A 13,684-nucleotide genomic window follows, 5' to 3' on the forward strand; every position below is an offset into this window, starting at 1 on the left:
GTCACTATATTATTGTGGCAGAAGAGTAAAGCATTGAATAGGCATTACAAATTTGCCAATAAACTGATTACTTTATTTACATATAATTGAACATAAGCTTAATCACACAACATAATCCTTCTGAAAATAAAGCAAGGGGCTGTTCTGTGAAAATAGAATGAAGAGTAACTTAAAAATATAGACAGAAAAAGAATTCAACTGCACTGGGTGAAAAAAAATTTGAGCAAATTTGGTTTCGTTGCTGTAATCCTTTGCTGAAGCTATTTTAAAACGCTTAAAATGAACAAATAAAGTGGCTGAATCTCAATCAGGATGGAGATGGATAATAGATGAAGGGAGAGGGGAGGAAGGAAGAAAGGAAGGAAAGAAGAAAGAGAATGGGAGAGAATCTAAACTGTGAGTCTAAAAGCAGCTATTTAAACTAGAATAAAACTTTCCATTTGGCCTAATTTCTTTTAGGACAGCAGTGGATTTGACCTCTCTTCCCACCCTGCCAGTATTATTTTAGATAGAAAGGAATGATCCCTCTCTCATCTAGCTCGTCTCAACATATTAGATATGGCATCTCAATTAAGCACCAGCTCTCTGCTCATCGTGAAGATCCACATCGGCAGAAGAGAGGAGCAGCGAGGGGAAGACCTTTTCAAACCCCATTAGGTGCCACAACACACCTTATATTTGCCCACCACATGAATATGCTGAAATGTCATTCATTTTAAATGAATCCTCTCCAAGAATTCAGAATGAATGGTCTTTTTATGACAGTAATAAACTCTTGGTCAAAGGAAGAACCTACTCAGCTATGCAAACCACAACCTCAAAATAATGCATCTATATATGCTGGAACAAGTAATATTTTACGTAGACTTACGTTCAAAATTGTTTATTTGAATGTATCATTATTTTATATTTAAAGAAATGCACGCACAGGCAGCAAGCAGTTTTTAGTCATTCTTTTTTTTATTGTATTTTATATTGTTTTTTTAATGTTTTATTCTATCAAAAATATAGCAAAACATCAATATTGTGAAATATCATACAAAATGTAAGGTTTTTTTTTTTGAATGTCATATATATTTGTGATGGCAATGCTTTTTTTTTTTTTAGCACTATTAAGCATCACATGATTCTTTAGAAATCATTTTAATATGCTGATTTGGTACTCAAATATTATTGCTGACCAAGCATTATAAAGGTGCTTATTATCAAAAACTAATTTGTGCTGCTTCAAGATACAGATTTTCTCAGGCATTTATTTGAAATATAATTTACTCTTAATACCACACATGTATTTACTATCACTTTTAGTCTATTTAATGCTGAATAAAAATAATTATTTTTTTTATTGTATTTCCACCAAATTTTAGACTTAAACAGAAATCATATCCAAAGCGTTCATCTAAAACTTAAACGTAAGACAGCATCTTCTTTCCCAAATCCAAGTCACCACAGCTAATTATAACCTCTCAGCCAGAGTATGTGAGAAACCTTTTAACAACCCAAAAGGGCACCGCTAAGATTAGACTGGGCTTTCCGGTCCTGGTGAATTTGCCTGTACTTGTCCTTCACATTGTGCGCAGTGTACCCTTGGTGCTCTTGAGCACTGTGACACTGGAATTAGCTCTGTTCACAGCTTGAATGACACCCTCTAAAAGATCATTGTCACATCCGAGAATGGTCATTTGGGAGCCGAACGTGATTCTCAGCGGGTCCCTAATTCACCAGCTCTGTGCACTTTTCCTAATCACTTTCCCGGCTCTAATAACTCACCTTATCGTCATTATCAGGTTCAGTTCTAGACAGATCCCGGCCTGCCTCAATCTCTGAGTGTCAGACCACAGGAGATAATCGCAAAAGATTAAATATGGAAAATGAGACACTATGGCCATTAACCAGCATAATATAAACAGCATGGTGATATTAAACTCAGGGAATTAACTTTTCATGTCTTTTCTTCGAACACACAGTCTACAGTTGGTGTTAGTGGAAAGAAAAATCTAAATAGCAAAGAAAAATGTTATAATATGTGCTATATATAATACATATATCTCTTTTAAAATCATTTATTAAAAAAAGCCTGCGTACTATTATATATTGCTGAAAAACAATAAACAGTTTTGGCACTAATGCGTCAGATATTTGATATCTGGGGATGAACTTCCAGTAGTAGGATTTGCTTCCAGGCTCTCCAAACGGTTTGAAATCTCAACAAAGCTGAAGCACATCTTTCCATGGAAAGCCTCTTAAATCGCATTTGCCTGAATTAGTTTCTAAATTGGGTCCAGTGGGATTGTTAGCCGAGCTGCAGTATTTTTGTTCTGTAAAATGTTTCAGACGAAAGGGATTTTGAATGAGGACAGGACTGCGTAATGATAGGTACAGTAAAAGAGAGAGTAAGAAAGAGTAACAAAAACAAAAATATTAGATTTAATATAAAGTAGAAAAAATATATATTTATAATAAATAATATATATATATATATATATATATATATATATATATATATATATATATATATATGTATTTAACAGATAACGATTTTTTTTAACAATTCTAAAATATATATATTTGTTTTTTTTCTTTTTTTCTTGCTCAAATGCTTTTAGTGTGAAAGCACATGTGAGTATGTGAAGTGCTACAAGTTTATATACTGCTATGCATTTCTTATGAATAAAGGTCACTGTACGCTTGCACTGAACTCAATAAGCTTGAAATACCGACACTCTGAAATCCAAGCCCAGTCCTTAATGTGAGTTCTTTGGTTCATGTTAAAGCACCTAAGAGACGAAAGGGACAAGAACGGATGGAGAAAGAGAGCATGAAAGAGAGATGAACTGCCCTGCAATCCCCCAAATGAAGGAGTTTGATTCACAACCTGCACTTGTCAGATCCAGCTGAGCAGCTGTGATTGAACGGCCTTTAATTAAGAGAGCTGCAGGCACACGCACACACACACACACACACACACACACACACACACACACACACACACAGAGTTTAGCTGTTGTCCCGCTGGAGTAATGACTCTGTTTAGCTGTGCAGAGCAGAAAACAGCCCTCGGACTTTAGCATCAATCTTCACAGCCATTTGTTTTACTGACCACAGAGTGAATTGTGAACAACTGCTGCTGTGACTGAGCCACGCTCTTTCATTTTTCTCAGTTTCACAGAGCTCGTCGGCTCACAACAGAGACATAATACGGCAGATAAGGTGTGACTACTGTGCAATTGCTTTGGAATAAATGCACATGATGAATGAGTGCTCATGAACACATTCAGGCAAGCACTCACACGCCGTTTTAATGCTGCTGGCAGGTTCTGACATATTTACAACATCTGAAATGAGGGTAACAGTTTGGGATCCTAAGCAGAGGTGGCTAAAGAACTGGATATTGAACATGGCAATCACATAAGCCATCTGTCTGTAACTGCATAGATTGCATAGATTACTGATAGATAGACAGATAGACAGACAGACAGATAGATAGATAGATAGAGAGATAGATAGATAGATAGATAGATAGATAGATAGATAGATAGATGATTAAGGTAATATTGAGATTAACAATAACAATTATTGTTATATTTTTTAATTTAAATATTATGTTTTCCTTTAGTGATTATAAAAGCAAATACATATGGATAATTCTTGATGATGATGATGAAAGAGATTAAGAAGAAGATGAAGAAGAATAAGACGCATTCTCATCCTTATACTGAGCTGATGAGTATAGCAACATACCCGCCACCATCTCTGTAACATCAGCATCTTTATGCTCCACTGACTCCTCAGTGTCATCAGATGTGTTCTTCTCAAGCAGTTCTGGCACACAGAAGTCCACCTGATTCTCCAGAGGACACATGTAATGGATCAGATCTCCTTTGCATATCTCCAGGAATGGGTACGCATTCAAACTCCTTTCCTAAAAAAAAAAAAAGAAAAAAAAAAGATTAACATTGCTTATTTACGATGTCATGCATACATGCTGCAGCCCTGAAACCACTGAGTGTTGAGAACGTTCCCCTTTTTTGATTCAAGCAAGAAAGAAATCATGCAGATTTTAATGACAGGATGAGTAAATAATGAAAGAATAGTGAGCTTTGAATGCAAAAATCCTTTTGAAAGCCCATTTAAAAAAAAAAAAAAAAAAAAAAAAAAAAGTTATTGGATTTTATTCAGATCATACCCAACTGGATAATTCTCATGCATTTCACCTTCATCTGCAGAGGTTTCCATTACACTGTTAGCCAACACGATTCAGCTATTTAAACAATTTTTGGCAACATAACGGCTATATGAACAACAAATCATGGTTTGAGAAATTAGTAGTGACACCAAGTTATTTGCTCTTTAATACATTCAGTACATTCAGTACTAATTATTTTTATTCGTTATTGCTAAGAAGGGAACGACACTGTCCTTTGCAAAAGACCTTCAGTGATGTCCCGCCTCATTAGAATCAAACTTAGGTCAGACCTTTACTGATCAAACACAGCAGCCTCGTGACAACTTTGCTGCTGGACTTAGCAGGAGTTTTGCTTTTAATGAAGCGCTCTCATTAAGGATAAGACCAAAATGCCGCTGTAATGATCTGAAAGAACAATGCAAATCAGCAGGAAGGATCGGGAAGTTAACACAAATAAAATCGTTAAGCGTGAAATCGTAAACTAAAGTTAAGGCATTCTGGACTATCATTTGGATAGAACAGCTACTGTGTTTAAAAAAGAGGTTAAAAGCATTTAGAAACCACTGTTACTTATCAAACCGAAGTATTACATCTTTATTTATTCATTTATTCATAGTAAGCCATGCCTATATTTTTAAATATCATATAATAATGTACTGTATATCATAAAGCTCACATGTAACCAACAACTTCAAGCTTATCAGTTGAGATTACATTCAAATAAGAACAGATTTAAAATGCATAAAGTAAGAATATATGAATATTGGATATGACATGTCATCATTAAGGTTTTCCCATATAAAGCCAGAATACATATGCAGAAAATACTTTCAATGTATGGTAATAAAAATGCAGATGCTAGGAACATCAGACAGGGTTGCAATATTCTTTTGCACTGTGAATGATTATGTATATATATATATATATATATATATATATGAAGGATGTTAGAAGTTATATTCTACCGAGCCCTCAGGACAGAGCTGTGCTTCCATAATTGTACTGCCTCTTCATGCTGAGAGCTTTGTTTTGATACAGTAACACTGTTTAAGGCCCATAGAAATGACAAGTGCCATAATAAAACAAGGCACAGGTGGAAATGAGCACACGTATGTATAAACCAACAAACAAGCCATTCATTAATAGAGTGACCTGATGCTCGTACGATTTTAAACAATCATTATAAAACCGTCACATAGAGAGACAAACCTTTTAAGTGGCAAAATGATCTGGAAAATATTAGATCGAATACAGGTTACATATTTTATGGTGTCCTTGTTACAGTGTAATTACACATTTAAGTACTGAGTTGTATTAATTAACTAAACATACTTGCTATATGGTTAGGGTTAGGATGAGGAATTGGCAAAGTGTCAGTTGCAAGTACTTACATTTAGTTTATTAAATCATACAAAAATCATGCAACATAACTAGAAAAAAAAAGCGTTACCAAAAAAATATATATAAGTATATATAGTCTTTATTTATGAAAAATATTATACACTGATGTATGTATAATTTGACATAATTTACTGATGTACTTACAAATAATTTAACATAACAAGGAAAAATAAATATATATCAAATACAATATATGTATATTTAAAAAATAATTGACATTTTATATCATCAAATAAATACGTGTTAACAAAAAAAAAAAAATATATATATATATATATATATATATATATATATATATATATATATATATATATATTATAATTAATATAACAAAAAAATAAAAGCATAACCAAATAAAGTGTTTACTAAAAATTATATATATATATATTGTATTTATTTATTTTGGAAGTAAAATATAAGACTCCATTCTAAGAAGAAAGTGAAAGCACTGAAGATTAAAGTGGAGCTGAAGATGTTTAGCAGTTTCACAGTTCTCTTTCTCATCTTGCTAATTGATTGGTTGTATTCTAATCCTCAGTAAAACAGTCCTCCTCTAAGCAGTATGAATCACCTGATACACATAAAGACTCCAGCCCTTAGGGGCACACATGCAAATGAGAGCACATCTCCTTGAACCAGGAGTGATAATGAGTATGAGAGGAAAAAACAAAGACAATGTGCTCGACGCTGTCGCCCTCACCAAAAACAATGACGGCACCAAAGCGAGAAATAAGAATGAGCAAACTGCACAAACGTGTCTGCAAACAGACAGGTTAGTTCCTTTACCGTCAAGACTGAACATTACTGTACTATATATTTAGGTTCTAGACATTTCTAGTGACTTGCGGTCTTTTTATAGCTTTCAGTCTCTTATAGTAGCGCCATCTGATTGCTGTTCATCAAGTGCGTCAACTAGCACTGCAGTAATAACTAGCTTCCAGACACCTCATTAGTGTAACAGCTTGTGCTCTCCATCACGGCTCTGAGCGACACTTCCAGTCAGACAACAAGCACTTAGCGGTCCAATATAAAAAAAAAAAATGGAATTTTAAACACCTTTCACACTTTTCGAGCATGTCGTATAATTTAATAATGAATCTAATTACTCCCTATAAGATGTAATAATAAACCAAAGCGTATATAGCCAACAGATATGACAGAGCCAGCAGTGCTCTGAACAGGAAGTCTTTGACTGCCTTTGTTAGCGCTACTGTAGGTGTCATGGGGAAAACAAGTAATATTGCACTTTAACAGGTAATTAACCCAAGACCTCAATATCCTTTGCGACTGATGTATCAGCTTACATGATCACGGCTTGTAGATTGTACTGTCAAATACAGAAAACAAATGTAAAAACGGGGGAAAGAAACTAGTGAGGTAAAACTTTGCCCTTAAATTCTCTGAATAACTTTATATCATAACATTGATAAAAACAAGAGTATTAAAGGTTTTAATAAAATGAAAGCATACATTTATAAAGACTGGTAAATATTAGCTTTTTATTGATAATGACCAGTAAAAACTCTTGTGGGGTATATCAAAGGTTTTTATTTTAATTTAATTTATTTTTTTTTTTTACATTTTGTAGGATTTCTATTTTAAATAGACGTTTTCTATGATATTCTGAGTCCTGTGTATTGTGATAATTAGCAAATGGCACTAATATAATTCTATAGTCCGTATCACTACACTAATGTAAAATAAACTCGCCTGGATAACTCCGAAATGTTTACATATTGCACAGGCATAACATATGCCGCTATCATAAATCACCTGTATCATTTTGAACGCACGGCTGAGAAACCAACATAGTTTATAAATAACACCTGGCGCTTCCAGCATCATCCATCTCTCAGAGCTCCTTTATTATGTCAAATATCTTTATTTGTGTCTATCATAAAAATAAAATAAATAACTAGATACTATATAAACCGGGCCCGTTATAATTGAAAGTACGCTTCCGGCGTGTGCGATTTTAATTACGCGGAGGCGATGCTCTATTTTCCTCGCTGCCCTTTTATGTGTGAAACCACACCCTCGGTGGTGGCTGCGGGGCGAGTGTTACCCAACACAACGAGTCTGCATGACTCCACTTACCCTGAGCTAGATGGGGTGCAATCAGGAGATAATGAAAGGGAAACATCTCCTTCTCAGCAGGATGAAAAGTATCTTGTTTATATGAGCAAGCAATCGACGGAAAGGGCTTTTTCTCTCAAAAGTGAATTCTACAGAACTACAGCACTGTTGTTATACTGTCAACAGCCAAGTTCGGTTACAATAGCATATACTTCGGGTCCTGCTGGAACCTGCATAAACTAGCCTATAGGTGGTTTGCGGGCTTTTTAAGGTTTAACTACAGTAAATGGTAAAAAAAAAAAAAAAAAAAAAAAGGTGTTTAAATGGTTTAACTAGTCAGTCAGCTAGTTACAGGCAGATAGAGTAACCCATTAAAGATTAACTTAATTTGAGCATTATCCGAAGGCAAATCTAATTTCAGAAGCTACTGTATTTATCCAATATAATCCTATACAATAAATGTAAAAATCTTTAATATCAATATTATCAAAATATCAAGTATCTATACTATAAAACGGCCAAATCGGATCAGCCATCTGTTTTATTATACTATTTTTCATTTTTGGTGTAAAAAAAAAAAAAAAAAAGCTGTTTCACGGTTAATCATGATTAATCCCATCCAAAATAAATGTATTAGTTTGCATAATTTCTGTGTGTGCACTCTGTATATTTATTTCATGTATATATAAATGCACACATATGCGTGTATATATTTAAAATTATGCATATGGATTAAATATATTTATATATAATATAAATTATATGAATATAAATGTTGTTGCATTTTAAATTAAATAACAATATTAAGTTACAAATTAAACAGTACACAAACGTATATTAAGTCAACAAAAACTTTTATTTTGGATGCAGTCAATCAGCAGCAAAAAGCGAGAAAGTAGAAAAGGAATCCACATGACCCCTACACCTCCAGCGTGCCAACAGTAACCCACTAAGCACTGGCCCAGCTTTGTTCATTAAGTGTAATGGTATATCATTTAGAAAATGTCTACACATGCTGAAACAAGCTTGCATCAAAGAGGTCATGATGATTTGATACCTGCCCAAGACTTCGCTGCACAGCCATACAGATGAAAGGCTATTTATTCCCCATCGACAGGTGGGATTTGTGCAGAGAAAGTCAATGTCTCCAGATAGATCCCTGTATTCCTGCTATGATTCAGCTCAGTCCAGGCCAATTACAGCTTTATAGATCAAGCTGTCTAAAGCGTGGAGCACAGTAGAGTACACGCGGTATGCGAAACAGCTTTCATCTTTAAAAGAGCTCTTCCAAAAAAAAAAAAATCACTTCAGGACATGTTAAACTTCAGAATGACAGAAGTGAAAACACAGAGATACTGAAGTTGTCCCGGGTTCACTCAGGGCCGTCACTGTCACGACAGCACTAAGAATAGGTTTGAAATCAATTGGAATAAACCTCTCTGTGCTTGCTGTTAAACATCACTTTTCACTTGAGAGGTGTGGGTGTTTAGAACAGATGCGTCTCTGCATGACGAGCAAACATAAACAATAATGGACTAAAACACATATACGACCTGGAAAAAGAAGCATGAATGAAAGAAGAAGCATTAGCATAAAATGTAAAAATAAAGGCAAAAGAAAAGAAAGTCTAAAAGGACACCCATTTTTCCTCCCACTAACCAACTGTCATTAAACCTCAAAAACCAAGGTAACAAGTGAGGTGTACAAGATGGAGCTGTATGTCAGTGCCCTTGTGAATATAAATAGCTTGTTTCATTTTTATTCCCACAAGTCATTCTGCACAGGGGTTTCAAACAAGAGGGGTCTGTGGAAAATTATTATAGCGCTGTAAAACCGTTTTTATTCTGAAATGTTTATTGTGAAAAGCACTATAAAAATAAATAATCAAATTCAGGTTATTATCAAAGAGGTAGACTTAAGAGTAAATTATCACTTACAAGGATTAATAATTGGATTTGTCTTTAGTAAAATAATAATATACGAGCCAATTATTTAATTTTGCACATTATTGCGATAATTTGATTATACAGAGAGAAGAGGATCATCATATAAAATATTATTTATTATTTACTTATATATTTACTTATTTAAATTCTGTAATCATATATAAATATATACTACAGTTTAAAAATTTGGGATTTTATTTCTTTTTTATATATTTGAAATATTTTGATTCAACTTAAATTAAACTTAATCTAATATTCATTAAAAAAGCAGCACCATTTTACAATTTGCAAGTTAAAAAAAAGTTTAATGGACAGCTGGATGAGGACCAACTGGCCTTTACATTAATGAACTAAAAATCTTTCTCAAACTATAAAACCTGCTGTCTCTTCATATTATGCTTTAAATGCTGAACAAGTGCTTTGGAAAGCATCTACGCTTTCAGTCACGTTCTATAAGCAAGACCTTCAAACTAGCGGCCTGTATTAAAACATCAGCGTTGATTCCCTTCCTGTTTGCTGTCAGAGAGTGTTGTGATTGTGGGGCTGGACAGAGATGCAGGTGGACGGGCAGAGCATGACAGTCTAGTCACGTGGAAAGTCAGATGAACCAACATTCGCACCAGTTCACAGAACAAGCCACAAAACTATTGACAAAGGCTGCACAGACCGAAGGTTTTCAAGCCAAAGGCCTTGCATGCAAAACCCGCTCGTATAAGTTAAACAATAAGAGGTGAAATGGAAAGATAAAGATGACTACATGAGAGGGAGAGACAAGCGGAAAGCTAAATTGATTACACATTCTCAATTAGTGTGTGAGAGTGCCTAGACCTAATTGGTTTTTCTAACCCAGATTACTAACGTTTTCTTAAGAGCGAATTAGCAGGTTAAAAATCAATCAAAGGTAATTTGAAAGTTCATTAAGAATTAAACAACATCCAGTAAAACTAAACCAAACCACAAAATAAATTAAAAATGAAGTATGAGAACTAACATGACGAATCAACCTGACTGAAATGCATTGGTGTTGAGAAAAAAAGTGAAAATGGATAGAAAGGCTCATTTAAAAACAGAAAAGAAATGACAAAGATGGAAGAAGAAAAACTTAGCGAGAAATCATCTTGGTATGTAATTTCATTTTACCAATATCTGTACCAATAACTCAATAAAACAAAGATTATTGGAGTGGGTTCTACAAGAAAATATTGTTAGCAACATTTTACAGATTGAATTCAATGTAATTTAATTATATGTTACTTGTCATTTCTTTGTAATTAGTTTTTTCTAAGTAAATCCTATACCCCAAGTTTTTCAGAGCAAGAACATTTTTTTGTTTATATTTTGCAAGCTACGACTTGAGAACATATTTACTTTTTCGGCATGCTTCTCACCGCAGACATCAAAAATGTTATATATAACATTTTTTAAGAGTCTTAAATGAGCTGGCTCCTACAAACACACTGCAGAATGCACTGAACGGCGTTAGAGGAAATCTGCGAGAGAGAATCTGAGGAAGAGAGTGACAGAAGGGGAATACTCCAGGGAAATGTCGTGACTTTGTTCTTTCAGGCAGCTGCTCCATGAATTTGTCTCCTCCCACAAACAGAATGTGAGCACTCACAGGTAAGCACATCCCCAATCTCTCATCTCCCCGGACTCCCACTGTTACATAATACACACCTCTCTCAGCGCAATCACCGTCCAGCCATATCAGAGTCCATGTGAGACAACAAAACTCCATTTCAGAAGGCAAATTTGTTACTATTAGTGTTGTCACAACTGCAACTTCAGTCAAACACGATCTCTGAAACTAAAATTTCACAAATCTCAATGCCAGTTTTGATAGCACAGCAATGGAATAACAGTCCTCTCTACAAGAAGGTTTTTCAACACTATAAGGTATCTCAGTATTCCTAGTTGTTCCAATTATGTTCTCTTTGTGGATGGTTATGGCATCCAGGTTAAGCAGAAAAATGAAGCACCGCTGAATTAAAGTCTGTTCGGGGCAAAGTATAGACGCCCTCAAAATAACACCAACCCACCTGCTCCTTTAACTCTAGCTCACGACTAAACATAGTTCGCAGGCCATAGAGGCAGTGTGCCACACGGAAGGCGTTTTAACAGTAATTTTACTATTCCAAAAAGTAATTTTCTTTTAAAAGTGCCACAATAAATTAAATAATAATACAAAAAATCCTTTCCGTTACTGATTTTGTGCGTGCTTTTTATAACACACATTTTTATAGCACATATGCCATCAGAAAATGTTTTCTAGATCTGGACTCATTATATAGTTCAATTATTTTTTAAAAAATGGCATAAAAAGCACGGTATCAGTAAAGTAAAATTTATGATATGCAGATGTTTTGTAAATTATTTAATTAATACTAAAAATATAAAAAAAAAAGTATTAATCTGTCCCATTTTCCAGTAAGAAAACTAAACACATATAAACAAGCTTAAAACTAAATAATAAATATAGCTTAAGTCAAAATCTAACAAAATGTAGTGCGCTTTATGCTCCTTTTTAAAGGTATTTAGATATTTTTTTACTGAATAAGACTAGTTTTTCACAGAATCATTCCTTGAAATTTACATCCCTCTGTACTGAGCCAAAGAATTTTTCTATTGTACAATGGTTTATTTCAGAAAACACATCTGTGTGTGTGTGTGTGTGTGTGTGTGTGTGTATATATATATATATATATATATATATATATATATATATATATATATATAAAAATATATAAAAGCAATCAAAATCCGTAACCACGTCCTTCAAATCATTCATTCATAAGGAAATGCAGCTAAACTCAGCGGGAGCAGAAGGTAGAGATGAGCATCATGAACAGAGAGCGACTAGACATGCCCATCAAAAGTGAGTGAGAAAAAGGAGGCCTATCAGTCACCTGCGGGCATAATAAGACAAGAGGACAGCAGCTGACAGCACTCGCATCTACTTGTGAGACAACAAATGAGGCCGACAGTCCACTGAATAATGAGGCAGAGGTCAGAGAGAGGAGGAGATAGATAGTTCAAGGAAGAGAGAGACTAAGGAGCCATTTAAGTCTCATATAAGAGTGACAGGAAGTAGCTTCGAGACCATCTCAACAGCATGCCCGCTTCCTTTGCCCAGGAGCTTCAAACGCAAGGTCTGATCATCCTTGCTCTCAAGCTCTCCAGCTAACAACAGATATCCCTGCCTATTCTTAGACCAGCGATTTCTTACAAGGATCCCTGGGCAACATACAGACGCTGGAATTAATACATCCACAAATCACAGTGACAATTGGCGACAGTCCCCGGAGCCCTTCCTCCCCTGCCTATTTACTTTCATACGCTGTCACACACTGGCGGACACACAGATCTGAGAGAACAGAAGCAAACTCCATTTCACACCTCCGGTGCTGTTCAATTCTGACCATCCCTTGTGGTCGCACGCTCGAAGAGGGCTGTATTTTTATCTTACATGATAACACCTTTATTCTCCCCCCACTCCATCCGCGCGGGCATGCCCAAACCGGCGGCAGAGTTCTGGAAGTTTTCTCTTTTTTTATCCTCATTCAGAACAAATGAAGCCGCTCGGGACGGCGTGTGCCTTTGCCGATGTGCATCTCTGTGAAGTGTGTCTGGGTGTGTGTGTGGGTAGGTGTGCACCGATCGATGCACCGTGTTTCCTGATTAACAGTAATTGTGTAGACTTGGTCAACAGCGGTCCACACAGTAGTCCTAAATCGATCGGATGAGCTGGGGGAGAACGGAGCCAATCAACACTGATCTAACAGTCACAGTTCATTACTATGAATTATTCTACTGATCAAAGAAAAGCCCCAGTCATATTTAGGCTCAAAATCTGAGCAGAAATAGCTCATTTTTAGCTCATTTTTGGCAATGCTCAATTCTTTCGAACTATTTAATGATCATTAAACACTAATCATTTAAAACAGGGATGCAGATCATGGTATTTAAGTATTTTTCATAGTACTTAGGTTACTGAAAAGACTGGACATTTAATATGGTTTAATATATATAAGAATTTGTATAGATAAATCTCTTGCGTCTGTGTACAGTGTTTTAA

At 35.1% G+C, this 13,684-nt stretch overlaps 1 protein-coding gene across 1 annotated transcript in view; it reads right to left on the minus strand.

The window, feature by feature from the left end:
* Window positions 1-13,684, minus strand: part of tex264a (testis expressed 264, ER-phagy receptor a) — a 57,336-nt gene that overhangs the window by 2,124 nt on the left and 41,528 nt on the right. The window contains exon 3 of the mRNA XM_043242886.1: window positions 3,742-3,922. Coding sequence (XP_043098821.1) covers window positions 3,742-3,922 — 181 coding nt within the window. The remainder of the gene's footprint in view (window positions 1-3,741; window positions 3,923-13,684) is intronic.

The sequence above is a fragment of the Puntigrus tetrazona genome, chromosome 6, assembly GCF_018831695.1.
Source record: "Puntigrus tetrazona isolate hp1 chromosome 6, ASM1883169v1, whole genome shotgun sequence".
In the NCBI taxonomy this organism is placed as follows: Eukaryota; Metazoa; Chordata; class Actinopteri; order Cypriniformes; family Cyprinidae; genus Puntigrus; species Puntigrus tetrazona.